The sequence below is a fragment of the Astyanax mexicanus genome, chromosome 20 (assembly GCF_023375975.1).
Source record: "Astyanax mexicanus isolate ESR-SI-001 chromosome 20, AstMex3_surface, whole genome shotgun sequence".
Taxonomy (NCBI): domain Eukaryota; kingdom Metazoa; phylum Chordata; class Actinopteri; order Characiformes; family Acestrorhamphidae; genus Astyanax; species Astyanax mexicanus.
Window position 1 is genome coordinate 7,772,199 of NC_064427.1, and position 14,349 is coordinate 7,786,547.

The window sequence follows — 14,349 nt, forward strand, 5'->3', positions numbered from 1 at the left end:
GAACCGGACTGAGAACATCATGAAGGAGATAAAAGATCTCAAAAAGCAACACATTGTGACGTAATCTGATTCAAAAACAGATGAGAAAACAAAGTCATTGACATCTATCCATCTGGAAAAGGTCTCAAAGTTATTTCTAGCTATTTAAGACTCCAGTGGACCACAGTGAGAGCTGTTATTCACAAATGGAGGAAGATGTAACTTTTTGGAAGGTGTATGTCCTGTTACATCTGGCATAAAACAGCATTTTTGAAAAAGAACATTATACTGAAAGTCAAATATGGTGGTGGTATTGTGATCATGGTCTGGGGGTGCTTTGCTGCTTCAGGGTCTGGACAACTTGCTGTAATAGATGTAACCAGATATTCAGCTGTTTACCAGACAATCCTGAAGGAGAATGTTCGGCCATCTGTTTGTGACCTCAAGCTCAGGTGTACTTGGGTTCTGCAGCAGGACAATGACCTAAAGCACACAAACAGGTTCACCTCTGAATTGCTAAAAAAATAAAAAAAAAGAAGAAGAGTGAAAAACAATTCCTTCTCAGAGATGTGAAAGACTGATTGCCAGTTATCAGTAAAGTTTGATTGCAGTTGTTGCCGCCAAGGATGGCACAACCAAGTTATTAGTTTCAGGGAGCAAACACATTTTCACACAGGGCTAGATTGGTTTGGATATTATTCGTCCTTTAAAAACTGAGCTAATTATTCAAATGGGCTTTTCATATGTACTCAGGTTATCTTTGTCTGATATTAAAGTTTTTTCATAATCAGAAAACCATCACACAGCCAAAAAAGAAAGTCAATGTATTTTCCAATTTGGTCATCAAGCCCTCTTGTAGCTTATGGTTCGGCAACATTATAATACTAGTCACCTGCCAGTTTCTCATAAACATGGTGCTCTGACCCCACCAATATCATTCATTCAGAGACCTGGGCTGAACACATCAGACTGTATGGAGTTTGACTGACAGGCAAACCAGAGAAGGGCCAATTGGACCTCAATAAAGCACCTTTCTTGAGCACTATTGGTCAAGGCCTTTTCGGTTCCCAAAACAAAAACGTAACATCACTGAGCTCCACTGTACAGATTCAGGTATAGCAAAGCATTTCCTTGAATCCATTGTGGACACCAACCTGGGAAGTTAAGCACTTTGATTGCCATTGAAGCAGATCAATGGTTGGTCCCTGGGCTCTAGGGCCATGACCTTAATATAGTAAAAGTCAGTTTGGAGTGTTTGGTCTTATTATACGGGGAAGGGAAAGTGTTTTAGTACTGGAGGCTTTTTGGTTACTATGCTAACAGCTGTACATCAACATGTGTCTGAACACTGCTTTAAGCAATGATGTAATGCTGAATGTGAAGAGAATAAAGAGCAGTAGTAGTACATTTTGCCAGGACCACGATGGCTCAGGTTTGATCCCACTTGGGGTTTTCTTTTTGTTATTAATTTGGAACTATCCACTATCTAGGTAAGTGTGTAAACTAATCACAATATAAACCACTGGCTGCCACCAATTCAAGCCTGTAAACTATTAAATATTACCCCAGTCAGGAGGACCAGTGAAGACCAGGGTTATGTCAAAATTGAATTGACTTTGCTGTGGAAGTCAACCTGAGCCATTCATTTAAGCCCTTTGAGTGGCTCCTGACAGTAATGGCCACTGGTGGTTTGTCCTTGGTCTTTGGCCCCATTATCCATCATAACATGCATATAATTCTCAATCCTTACAGATCATGTAAGTTATAACAAGTGTGAAAGAGCCAAATGATTAGCTTTGGCACATTAGATGTTCTTGTATAGCAGGATTCAATTTCTTGTTATCTTCTATGACATCAGGTATGGACTAACACAGGCCTGAGAACTGCTGTAACAATGATGTAATGTCGAATGTCTGATGAGTGACTGATGTTTGGGACACTTTACCCACTCATATTGAAGTGGGAGGATTCAAACATGGGTATAAAAAAGTGGCAACACAGCCCTGTCTGTCAGTTCAGCATCACTGGACGACACAGCAGATCCAGTTTCATCTGATAAACCTGCATCTCTTTATAATGGATAAATCATACAGACAAAACTTCACAGTTCAATACTGCTTTCCTGGAAACAATGCATCCTGCAGAAAGCAGGTCCGATCAGACCCTGCATATATATTTTTGTTAATTTTTCTCTCATGTATATCTGTGTGTACTGTGATTTTGAACTTGTTGGTGATTATCTCCATCTCTCACTTCAAGCAGCTCCACACTCCAACCAACCTGCTCATCCTCTCTCTGGCTGCAGCAGATCTTCTTGTGGGAATGTTTGTTATGCCTGTACAAATCACACAACTGAAAGACTCCTGTTGGTATTATGGAGAAATGGCATGTTCTATCTTTGAAATAAGCACTGGATACTCAACGGCAGCATCTCTGTGTAGCCTGGTTTTGATTGCAGTTGATCGATACATTGCTGTCAGTGACCCTCTGCATTACCCCACTAGAATCACAGTTTCTAAAATGACTTTGTTCATAATTCTAGGCTGGTCTTTTTCTGTGATGTATATAACTATATTTTTTTACTTTAATCATGATCTACTTAAATCTCAAACAGTCACCAGTTGTTATGGGGAATGTGCAGCGATTGTTAAAGATTCCTGGGTGATTATTGATCTGGTAGTTTGTTTTGTAGCTCCTTGTTCTCTTATACTGATCCTGTATTTAAGAGTTTTTAATGCTGCAAGACGTCAAGCTAAATCTGTCAGATCTGTAACTAATGCTTTTTCACAGAGACATAAGCCAGCAAGATCCCCTGAAACCAAAGCAGCAAAAACACTGGGGCTTGTGATTTTTGGTTATCTTGCTTGCTATATACCATTTTATGTAAGTTCTTTGACAGTAGAAAGTGTTACAACTTTATCAGTAGTGTTGAATGTGTTCAGCTGGTTAATATACATAAACTCCTCTGTCAATCCCCTGATATATGCTATATTCTATCCATGGTTCAGAACATCAGTTAAGATTATTGTAACATGTAGAATATTTCAATCCTCATCTTCAAGGTTAAAGTTGCTCTCAGAGTCTTTTTAATTTCAGGCTGGATTCATTTTTGTTTTAGATGTTATAGATGTCCTCCTGGAGGACAGTGCAATATATGAGGCTTGGGATCTCTGTTTACAATTTTGATGTTTTACACTGTAGAAAAATAATCATTTCAAATGATTGTTCTATTATTACACTATGTTTATGATTTTATGTTTAACAGCGATTTAGTAGCATACTGAAATGTGAGACATAATTATTAAAACTGCTTTTTAAATTATTTTTGTTGCATTTTATGTGGTTAAACACATGTCTTACACATGCTTGTATGACATATTGATTAATTATTAATAATTAATTAATAGTTGTGTACATTGACTATATAATATATTTACGGAAAAAATATGTTCCATGATTTGAAACTCGAAATAAACAAAGAATAACGAGTTCTATTTTACTTCTGTTATAAGGATGACTCCATGCTCTAAAATTTACTCAAAAAAGTTAAATATTCTGTCAAGTGAAATCATCTTAAACATGTAATATGTCTCAGTTTGATACAATTATTATTATGATTATGTCAATTGACTTCCTTCTAGATGTTTGTACCTGTTCTTAAAAAATCTTACAAATACTACTACTACTAATACTACAACCACCACCAACAACAAGCACAGCAAATGTAATAATAATAATAATAATAATAATAATAATAATAATAATAATAATAATAATAATAATAATAATACATACATACACACATACATACATATTTCAAAAGCCAGAAGTGTCTTTCTTCACACAGTATAGTGTGCTTTTATGTTATAAAAACACTCTGATTTATTCTTACTCTACCATTCATACCATCTCCAAATTAATGCCACGGACAGGGTTAAACGCACCCTGAAAACTCAGATCGGAGCTTATGTTGGTGACGTAACCCTTTCACAAATCTGCTTCACTCTTCATACATCACCTCATGACAGTACAGGGTTTAGCTCTGATAAAATGCTTTATGGCAGAGAACTGATCACTTCTCTCTCTTCTTTTCTCTCACCTCTTGACGATGCTGTATGCTGATGGTAAGGTTGACCCTTTAAGTCAGCCTGAGACTTCTTAGGAGACTGTATGGAAAACTCATAATCACAATTACAAATTAAGTCATTCAGTCACCTTTAAACCTGCTGATCTGTTTAAAAAAACTACGGCCATAGACAATCAGATGCAGCTGCAAACCTGACAGCTAAACTGGCTCCTGTCAATAGAATTTCAGAAACTTCTTTCTATGAATCTGATGTGAACTACTGCCTTTCGAAGGAGAATGGCACTGACACAGGTGTAGTTTACACAGTTAATCTTCAAACTTGCTGTACAAGGCACCCAGCATCTTGCTATGCCACACCTGTGACTGCTGGATGGTTTACCTCAGCAAAGGAGAAGTGCTCACTCGCACAGGTTTAGACCCAATTGTGAACAACAGTTGAGAGAAAAGGGCCTTTTGTGTACATAGGAAAATATTTAGATCTTTGAGTTCAGCTCATGAAAAATCGGAGCAAAATCAAAAGTGCTGGGTTTATTTATTTTTTTTGTTCAGTGTAATAATAATAATAATAATAATAATAATAATAATAATAATAATAATAATAATAATAATAATAATAGTCATTATAATTATTTAAACCATCTTTTCTAGATGGTTTTAGAATCGGTCCAAGCTCGGCTGATGTATGGCAGCATCGGCTGAGAGTTGGCATCGGCTATGAGGGGGATTGGGGGCCAAATATAGATCAAACTTGACAGCTGGAGCCTTGGCACAAGCAACGTATTATTCTTGACCACCAAGGTGTTGGCATAAAAAGCTTGAGATAAAGATAAAGATAAAAAGCTTGTTCATGTTTGTGAAAACATGAGAACACAATTGCCACTATGTACTGAATATACATGTTTGAAAAAAAAAAGAGTCAATATGCTGATCTATGAAGGCATTAAAGGCCAGCTGACTACTTGATTAGGGCCTAATCATATTTTATCGCTTTTTAAGTAAACAAAAAGTAAAAAATCTGCTTCATCGACCACTGTCTCACCACGATATGCCAGAGTTACCTCTCTGGCATCATAAGTTAATCTGCTTCTGGAGCATGAGCAGCCATACTGCACCATGAATGCGTATGAGATCAAGCTATAGAATGTTTTCCATGCCTGCTTCTACATTTTTGTGGTTTCCTAGATTTAACACATCAGCTTCACCGCAGGAAGGACTCGGTAATTGGTCAATTATCTGGGTTAGGCCTGTCGGGAGCAGATAAACAATAAAATGTTTATTGCAGGGGTCCTCCAGGACCATAGTTGGGAACCACTGCTGTATGGTTTTAACACATCTTTTTTCACAGTTCTGGTACAGCATTGTGTGGGAATGTGGGGGCAGATATTTTGCTGCTGCTACTGTGTGTTTTTGTGTGTTTGATTTAAACCAGCAAAAAAGAATGCATTGATTGTAGGAGAGATAAAGAGCTTGTGTAATAATGGATTTAGAAAGACTGACATAAGCAAGGCCTGCAGAAGCTGCATTCTTTACCTGGGATGTTTGTGATCAAACATCTACTTGAATATAGGTAGATCATATGTATTTAATGAGTAAGTTATACTCCAGTGGAACAACAGTGGATTCACTTCTTTATAAGTGAAGGAAACATTTAATCTAGGCCCTAGTGCGAACATTGAAAATCATATTTGTTTTTCATTTAAAATAATTTGTAATTAAGATTTTAGGTTTAAGGTTTTAGGCCTCAGGCCGGTTATACAGTTCTGTTGCTCTGTATCGAGTTTAAAGAGAGGTGAACTTTGCATCAGTCACTTAGAGGAACATGATGTAATGCATATCTGCCCTCTGAACCTTCAGAGACCAACTGAGGCCTTAATTTATTAGATTATTTATAGATTAAAAAATTCTCTTATGAAAATATTTACTTGTTTCCAGCTCCAGGTCTCCAAAGATCCCATTAGCACCTACAGTCCAGGTCCATAAACAAGTTCCTCAGTTGAATCTGCACAATTAAAGGTGTTAAATAAACAGGTTGAAGTTGATGCAAGTCATTCTGCTGGGAGATTATGGCATGGGTGGTGGTGGTGTTGGGGGGGGGGGGTTACTGTAACTTACTGTAATACCTTGCGTAAGACTGTTTATGACACTAATGAAGAAAAAAAAATGACTGGTCACAGGTGTAGTGGTCAGTGCAAGACAAGAAGACCAATAAGGGAATATTAAAGATTATTTATCTTTTGGAACTTTACTTGTATTTTATTGGAATCTGTACAGAAAAGTCTTTAACTTCATAGTTCATGACCCCTGTCTTAAGGCCAAGGTTGTCTCTCAAACGTGCTAAATGAATGTGCATGTATACATGGCCTACACATGAACTGAAAGTGGACAATAAAAAACTGGACAAATAAAGAAAAAAAATTGCAACTTGAACTATTAGAGATGTCTTTCCCCACTTGTCCTTTTTTGTCTCCTGTGCTATTGATTCTACAGTAGGTTCACTCTCTGAATGTCTAGCTGGACAGATATGATCAGTTTGTAATGAATTACAGTTTCCCCAAAATAAACATGAAAGCAAAAATTACATTTATAATCGTTCTACTAGTCTTGAAAATATGCATCAGTTCTATTACATTGTAGTTGAGTCAAAACAACAGGACAGGTAAAATCAAAATTTCTAATACTCTGTATTTTGTGCTATAAGCATTTGATTTTATTATATTTTATTATTCTTATCATACTTTGGAAAGAACCAAATCAATGGTCTCTATAATGGAGAGTGCCAGACCCATACAGTGGTATGCAAACACTTGGACAATCCCTTGTTAACATTTTTCATACAAATTAGATGTGAAATGTTAAAGTTTGCACAAAAGGACTTTGCTTACTTTGTCTCAATACTTTGGAATACATTGGAATACATTTGGAGTCATAGCACTAGTATTACAATACTAGCACAATAATTGTGTTGCCAGGAGCTTTGCCAAAGTCTCCTCATTCCACTGCAGCATATTTGGATGCCGAGCAGGTGCCCTGGGAAAGGGTCAACAGGTATGCAGCAGCTTCTCTGCCTCTAATGGGGTTGTAGAAGGTTTGTTGGATTGTCTTATGTAGGCCCTTCTTTGTGGTGCAGTTCCCTGTTCATTTAACCGGTAGATTATGTAAGACACCTTGGATCTTTCCCTAAAGGAATCCTCTGTCTCTCTAGCAATCCTCTTTTGAATACCATTACCAAGTTTCAGGCTATAAGTCGCAACCTTTTTTTACATGCTTTCGACACTTTTAAAACGGTTTGGTGTTTATGTGCTTACAAGCTTCAAAAGTGCTTTTCTCACCCAAATAAACTGTTGTCAAAAGAGACAAGTGTGGGAATTAATACAGGGCTTATCAGGACAACAAAGTATTTGCAACCTTTTGACATCTCCTGGCCATCAAGCTCGCCCTAGAAACGTGGATGCATTGGCTCGAGGGGGCAGAACAATCCTTTCTGGTCTGAACAGACCATAAGAACTTGGCCTATATCCAGCAGGCCAAGTGTCTGAACCTTCAACAAGCCTGATGGGAGCTGCTCTTTACACAGTTTGACTACATTTTGTCTCATTGTTCTGGGTTCAAGAATGTGAAACCGGACAACACCTCTCCTCCTCTCCTCTTCCAGTGGATCCATCCACCATGGACAGCAGGTACTGGACTCTGGTCACACCTCTCCCAAGAAAGCATATCCAGAGGCCATGTGCAATTTAGAGTTTCTGGCGACGTCATTTTGGGTGGACTTCTATGGAGAAAGATTTGCGTCCCCAGATGGCCACTTGTTCAGAATATGCCCAGTTTAAGGACCCAAGAACCGAGCCCACAGGGCTGTTGCCCCCTCTAGCCATTCCCACACTTCTTGGTCTCACCTGTCTCTTGACTTTATCATGGAGTTGCCCCCTTGTCTTAGCAACACCGTGATACTAGTTATCGTAGACAGGCTTTCCAAGGCAGGATACATTGTGGTGCTGCCCAAACTGCTGTCTGTGCAGGATACGGCCGAGGTGCTGCTGGCCATAGTGTCAGACCGTGGGTCGCACTTCACCAGCCGATTCTGGGGTGCCCCCAATAGAAGGCAGAGGTCAGCCTTCCTATGGGGTTTGATCCTCAATCCCACAGAGAGGGTCAAACAGGACCTGGAATGAACCCTCTGCTGTCTGAATTTCTCCATTCTGTCCATCTGGTCTGACCAACTGAAAAGGGTGGAGTATGCCCACAACACTCTTTGGCACTCATCACTTGGTATTTCACCCTTCGAGTGCCAGATTGGGTATGCTTCACCTGCTTTCCCTGTGCAGGAGTATCCTCAACTGATAAGACTCTGTCACTGAGGCTGGTGGAAGGCTCTGGCTGCCCTCTTGTCTGCCAAAGCAACCCAAAACGTCAAGGAGACAAGGGACAGTGGAACAATCCCTCATTTTGGGTAGGCCAATGGCTCTGGCTTGTGACCAAGGACCTCCCATCCCACCTACGCTTAGGATCCACTCGACCTTTCATTAAGCCCTACCTCTGTTTCTTGGGCCCTGCCGCTCCCCCAGGTGCCCACACCTACACTGTCCGCTGGCGGGCTGTCAAGTGATGCGCCTCGGAAGGGTCTTGTAAGGGCTGGTACCTGGTCGAGGCATCATCTCAAGTGCCAGAGGGCACCGCAGACCAGTGCTGAGGGTTGGGTAGCTCGTTCCCAACACCTGGGTATACCAATACTTAAGGAAAGCCAAACAGCTGCTCATCGCAGAAAATAAAGAGCAGTAGTAGTACATTTTGCCAGGACCACGATGGCTCAGGTTTGATCCCACTTGGGGTTTTCTTTTTGTTATTAATTTGGAACTATCCACTATCTAGGTAATTGTGTAAACTAATCACAAATTAAACCACTGGCTGCCACCAATTCTAGCCTGTAAACTATTAAATATTATGTACACTGTGCTAAGCCCAACCCCTGTTTGAACCTGATGGGCCTACCCCAGTCAGGAGGACCAGTAAAGACCAGGGTCAAAATTGAATTGACTTTGCTGTGGAAGTCAACCTGAGCCATTCATTTAAGCCCTTTGAGTGGCTCCTGACAGTAATGGCCACTCGTGGTTTGTCCTTGGTCTTTGGCCCCATTATCCATCATAACATGCATATAATTTTCAATCCTTACAGATCATTTAAATTATAACAAGTGTGAAAGAGCCAAATGATTAGCATTTCTGAGCTTTGGCACATTAGATGTTCTTGTATAGCAGAATTCAATTTCTTGTTATCTTCTATGACATCAGGTATGGACTAACACAGGCCTGAGAACTGCTGTAACAATGATGTAATATCGAATGTCTGATGAGTGACTGATGTTTGGGACACTTTAGCCACTCATATTGAAGTGGGAGGATTCAAACATGGGTATAAAGAAAAGTGGAAACACAGCCCTGTCTGTTAGTTCAGCATCGCTGGACAACACAGCAGATCCAGTTTCATCTGATAGACCTGCATCTCTTTATAATGGATAAATCATACAGGCAAAACTTCACAGTTCAATACTGCTTTCCTGGAAACAATGCATCCTGCAGAAAGCAGGTCCGATCAGATCCTGCATATATATTTTTGTTCATTTTTCTCTCATGTATATCTGTGTGTACTGTGATTTTGAACTTGTTGGTGATTATCTCCATCTCTCACTTCAAGCAGCTCCACACTCCAACCAACCTGCTCATCCTCTCTCTGGCTGCAGCAGATCTTCTCGTGGGAATGTTTGTTATGCCTGTGAAAATAATACAACTCAAAAACTCATGTTGGTATTTTGGAGACACAGCATGTTCTGTCTCTGAAATAAGCACTGGATGTTTAGCGGCAGTATCTCTCTATAGCTTGGTTTTAATTGCAGTTGATCGATACATTGCTGTCAGTGACCCTTTGCATTATAACACTATAATCACTGTTTGTAAAACATCTCTGTTCATAGTTCTAGGCTGGTCTGTTTCTGTGATGTATATAATCACCATGTATTATTTTAATGACCATTTACTTCCATCTCAGATTAGCACCAGTTGTTATGGAGAGTGTGTAGTGATTGTTAAATATTCCTGGGTGATTATTGATCTGGTAGTTTGTTTTGTAGCTCCTTGTTCTCTTATACTGATCCTGTATTTAAGAGTTTTTAATGCTGCAAGACATCAAGCTAAATCGGTCAGATCTGTAACTAATGCTTTTTCACAGAGACATAAGCCAGCAAGATCCCCTGAAACCAAAGCAGCAAAAACACTGGGATTTGTGATTTTTGGTTATCTTGCTTGCTGGATACCATATTATTTAAGTTCTTTGACAGTAGAAAGTGTAAAAACGTCATCAGTAGTGTCGACTGTCTTCAGCTGGTTAATATACATAAACTCCTCGGTCAATCCCCTGATATATGCTATATTCTATCCATGGTTCAGAACATCAGTTAAGATTATTGTAACGTGTAGAATATTTAAATCCTCATCTTCAAGGTTTGTGTTGCTCTCAGAGTGTTTTTAATTTCAGGCTGCATTCATTTGACATTTTTTTAGATGACTGTATGAGGCTTGAGATCTTTTTGAAAATGTAATGCTTCAGATTGTAGAAAAAAATCATAATTTTGAATTAATGTTCTATCATTAACATGATGTTCATGATTTTTATGTTAAATATTAATTTAATAGCATACTGAAATGTGAGACATAATTATTGAATCTGTGTTTTAAATTAAGTTTCATTGACTTTTATGTGGTTAAACAGTTTTACACATGCTTGGATAACTTTTTTTCTACAATTAACAGATGTGTATGTTGATTATATACAATGTTTACACAAAATATGTTCCATGATTTGAAACTCTAAATAAACGAAGAATAATGAGTTCTATTTTACTTCTTTTATAAGGATTACTCCATGCTCTAAGACTATCTGAAAAAGTTCAATATTCTGTCAAGTGAAGTCATCTTAAATATGTAGTATGTTTCAGAGTATAATAATAATAATAATAATAATAATAATAATAATAATAATAATAATAATAATAATAATAATACAGTATTGTTCACTCTTCCTGATATAAAAACAAAGAACCCCATGACCTGGATTGGTAGAGTGTGTTTCTAGGTACACATCATTTAACCTGAGTAGATTCTGCTGTCTTATAACTGGATCAGCAGCAGTCTGAAAAGAAACACGGGCTTATCTTCACCCTCCTAGTGCTGGAAGCTTCATTAAACCTATATGATAAACCTTGGTATATGTTACAGGTCTCAGGTTTGAGGCCCACACACAGATTATAACTCTGAAACAGATTTAACAGCATGAGACAGAAGCTACTGCTTGTATTCATTAGTGTCATCCTGGCCTTAGTTTATTAAAACATTTTTATCACTTTTTTTTATCAAGAAATCTCATTTGACAATTCTACTGTTGGTTCATAACAATTTTTTTTTTAAATAAATTTTCATGTTAAACAGAGATAGGAACCGATGTATGTCCGGCTAACAGCCTAACATTTTTTTTTTTTACATTCAGCTAAACAGGAAACATTCAAACTGCTAATATGGCTAATAAACCTTGTAAAAAACATAATTTTAGTTTAGTTTAGTTGTCTTTACCAAAAAATCTCTAAAAAAAACATTGAGCATTGGTTTAACAACATAAGAAACCGTGACTATATTACAAATGACATATTAATATAATGCACACTGCACACAATTAACACTATTATGTACTGTGTACTGTCCCCTCATTTGCAGTATGCAGTACACTGACAGGTTTTGCAAACCAAAGTAGCATCCTAAACATTCACAAGATGTACTAGTCAGTCACATGACCAGTTACCTTGCATTTACTTCAGTTTGCGAGAGAAATAACTTGAAATTTATAGTAAAGAAATGGCTGCATAAGGAAGAGGAGGAGGACAGTGAAGTTGTAGTGGGAAGTTTGTTTAAAGTGATGAACAGTGTCACTTATCTGCCTCACATAGCTCTTTGCATTTAGGCCAAAACGTTCAAATTTGGTCTCATCTGATTACAGCACCTTCTCCCACATGTTTCTGTCTCCTACTTGGCTTGTAACAAACTGCAAAATGCACTTCTTATATATTTATTTCAATATATGGTTTTCTTTTTGCCACTGCGTGAGGAGAAGTGCAGGACTTATAGTTCTCTTGTGGACAGACTCACCACCTGTACTGGGTTTCTGCAGCTCCTCCAGAGTGACCATGGCCCCTTTGGCTCCTTCTCTGAGCAGTGCACTTATTGCTTGATCTGTCAGAATGGGTGGATGACTATTGGAAGGCTTGCAGTTTGTAGAATGGTTTGAACAGTGCTCCTTGGGATACTCAAAGCTTGGAACATGTTTTTACAACCTAACCCTGCTTTAAACTTGTCCAAAACTTTATCTGGTGAGTTCCTTGGTCTTTATGATGCTGTTCCTTCACAAATCTTATCTAATAAACCACTGAGACTTTCACAGAAAAGGTGTTTAAATTGATACTGAGACAAATTTACACACAGCTAGACTCCAGTAACTAATTAGTGGACTTCTGAAAGCAACTGACTGCACTGGATTTTATTTAGGTGTTTCAGAGTAAAGGGGGCTAAATATTTTTGTACATCACCATTGACTACAGGGCCCTCAATAACATAACTGTCAAGAACCACTACCCCTTGCACCTTATGTCATTTGCAAGTGTGCACAGTGCCTATAATCTGGTCAGGATTAGAGTGGGAAACAAGTGGAAGTAAGCATTCATCAACCTGTCCGGCCTCTACGAGTTCCTGGTTATGCCTTTTGGGTTAAAAAATGCCCCTGCCGTCTTCCAGGGGTACATAAACGAGGTTCTTCAGGGGGTGTTAGACTGTTACGTGTTTATCTACCTCTAAAACATTCTTGTCTATAGCCAGACTGTAGACGAGCACATTATACATCTTCAACGAGGTCGTCAGCCGCCTCTATGTCAAGCTTAAGAAGTTAGAGTTTCATGCGCAGACTGTCTCATTTTTGGGTTTTGTTTTTTCGCATAAAACATAATGGTCCCCTGGGTCCCCGCTGTCTGGCTTCCGAAGCTCTGGTCTGACCAACTGAAGAGGGCAGAGTACGCTCAACACGCTCTGGCATTCATTGCTTGGGTTGTCACCCTTCGAGTGCCAGTTTTGTTTTGCTCCACCTACTTTCCCCGAGTAGGAGACCACCACGGGATTGTCCTTGGCCGAACAGATGGTCAGATACTGATGCTGAGCCTGAAGGAAACCTCAGACCACCCTCTCTGCCAGGGTGACCCAAAAACCTTACTCTCCCTTGTTTTGGAAAGGCCAACAGTTCTTGCTTTTGGCCAAGAACCTCCCATTGCATGGCCCCCTACGTAAGCTGGCTCCAAAGTATGTGGGCCCATTTAAGATCCTTTGCTGGGCCAACCAGACGTCCTACCACCTTACTTTGCCACCTACCTTAAGATCCACCCAAATGTTCTTCTTGTCTGCAGCCCTCCATCCCATTACAATAGCTAAGTGTGGCCTGTATATCTACAATTCTCAGCATTTTTTTCTGGCACTAGCATTGGCTTAGTTAGCCTGGTTGCCCCTTATTTTGTGGAGAAGTCTTGGCCTGGTGTTTGTTGGTTATGACTATCTACTATATAGGTCCAGGTTGGAACTCATCACAAAAAGAACCACTGACTGCCACAAGTTGTTGCCGCTAAACTATGAAATATTATTTATACAGTGCTAAGCCTCAGCCTTATTTGAAACTGATGGGCCTACTTCAGTCAAAAGCACCAGTAAGGATAAGGGTTCTGTCAAATTTAAATTCACTTCACTGTGAAGGCCAACATGGGCAAATCATTTGAGCCCTTTAAATGGCACCTTTCAGTGATAGCAATTGGTGGTTTGTCCTATTGTCCTTGGTCTTTGGTCCCATTATCATTATCGTAACATGCACAATCATTTTTGTTACAACAAGTCAAATAGAGCCATCAAATAGATTAGCATTTCAGTGCTTTGATATATTAGATTTTCTTGTATAGCAGGAATCAATTACTTTTTTCTCTTAATCCTTGTTATCTTCTATGACACCAGTTTTAGACTAACACAGGCCTGACCACTTCTGTAAACAATGATGTAATGTTGAATATCTGATAAGTGACTGATGTATGGAACACATTAGCCACTCATATGGAAGTGGGAGGATTTAGACATGGGTATAAAAATGTGGAAACACAGCCCTGTCTGTCAGTTCAGCATCACTGGATGACAAAAGATCCAGTTTCATCTGATTAACCT

General features: G+C 39.0%; 2 protein-coding genes across 2 annotated transcripts; both read left to right on the top strand.

Annotated features, from left to right (window-relative positions):
* The first annotated feature begins 1,920 nt into the window (after positions 1-1,920).
* On the top strand, positions 1,921-3,285 carry LOC125784920 (trace amine-associated receptor 13c-like). Its single transcript, XM_049469100.1, has one exon. It carries the CDS (start codon positions 2,056-2,058, stop codon positions 3,067-3,069), a length of 1,014 nt encoding a protein of 337 aa, XP_049325057.1. The 5' UTR covers positions 1,921-2,055; the 3' UTR covers positions 3,070-3,285.
* A 6,234-nt stretch (positions 3,286-9,519) lies between these two features.
* LOC125784919 (trace amine-associated receptor 13c-like) lies at positions 9,520-10,686 on the top strand. Its single transcript, XM_049469099.1, has one exon. The coding sequence runs from the start codon at positions 9,572-9,574 to the stop codon at positions 10,583-10,585; it is 1,014 nt and encodes a 337-aa protein (XP_049325056.1). The 5' UTR covers positions 9,520-9,571; the 3' UTR covers positions 10,586-10,686.
* Positions 10,687-14,349: the final 3,663 nt, after the last annotated feature.

Excerpts from the sequence above, each read along its gene's own strand:
- LOC125784919 (XM_049469099.1), top strand. The coding sequence starts at position 9,572 with ATGGATAAATCATACAGGCAAAACTTCACAGTTCAATACTGCTTTCCT.
- LOC125784920 (XM_049469100.1), top strand. The coding sequence starts at position 2,056 with ATGGATAAATCATACAGACAAAACTTCACAGTTCAATACTGCTTTCCT.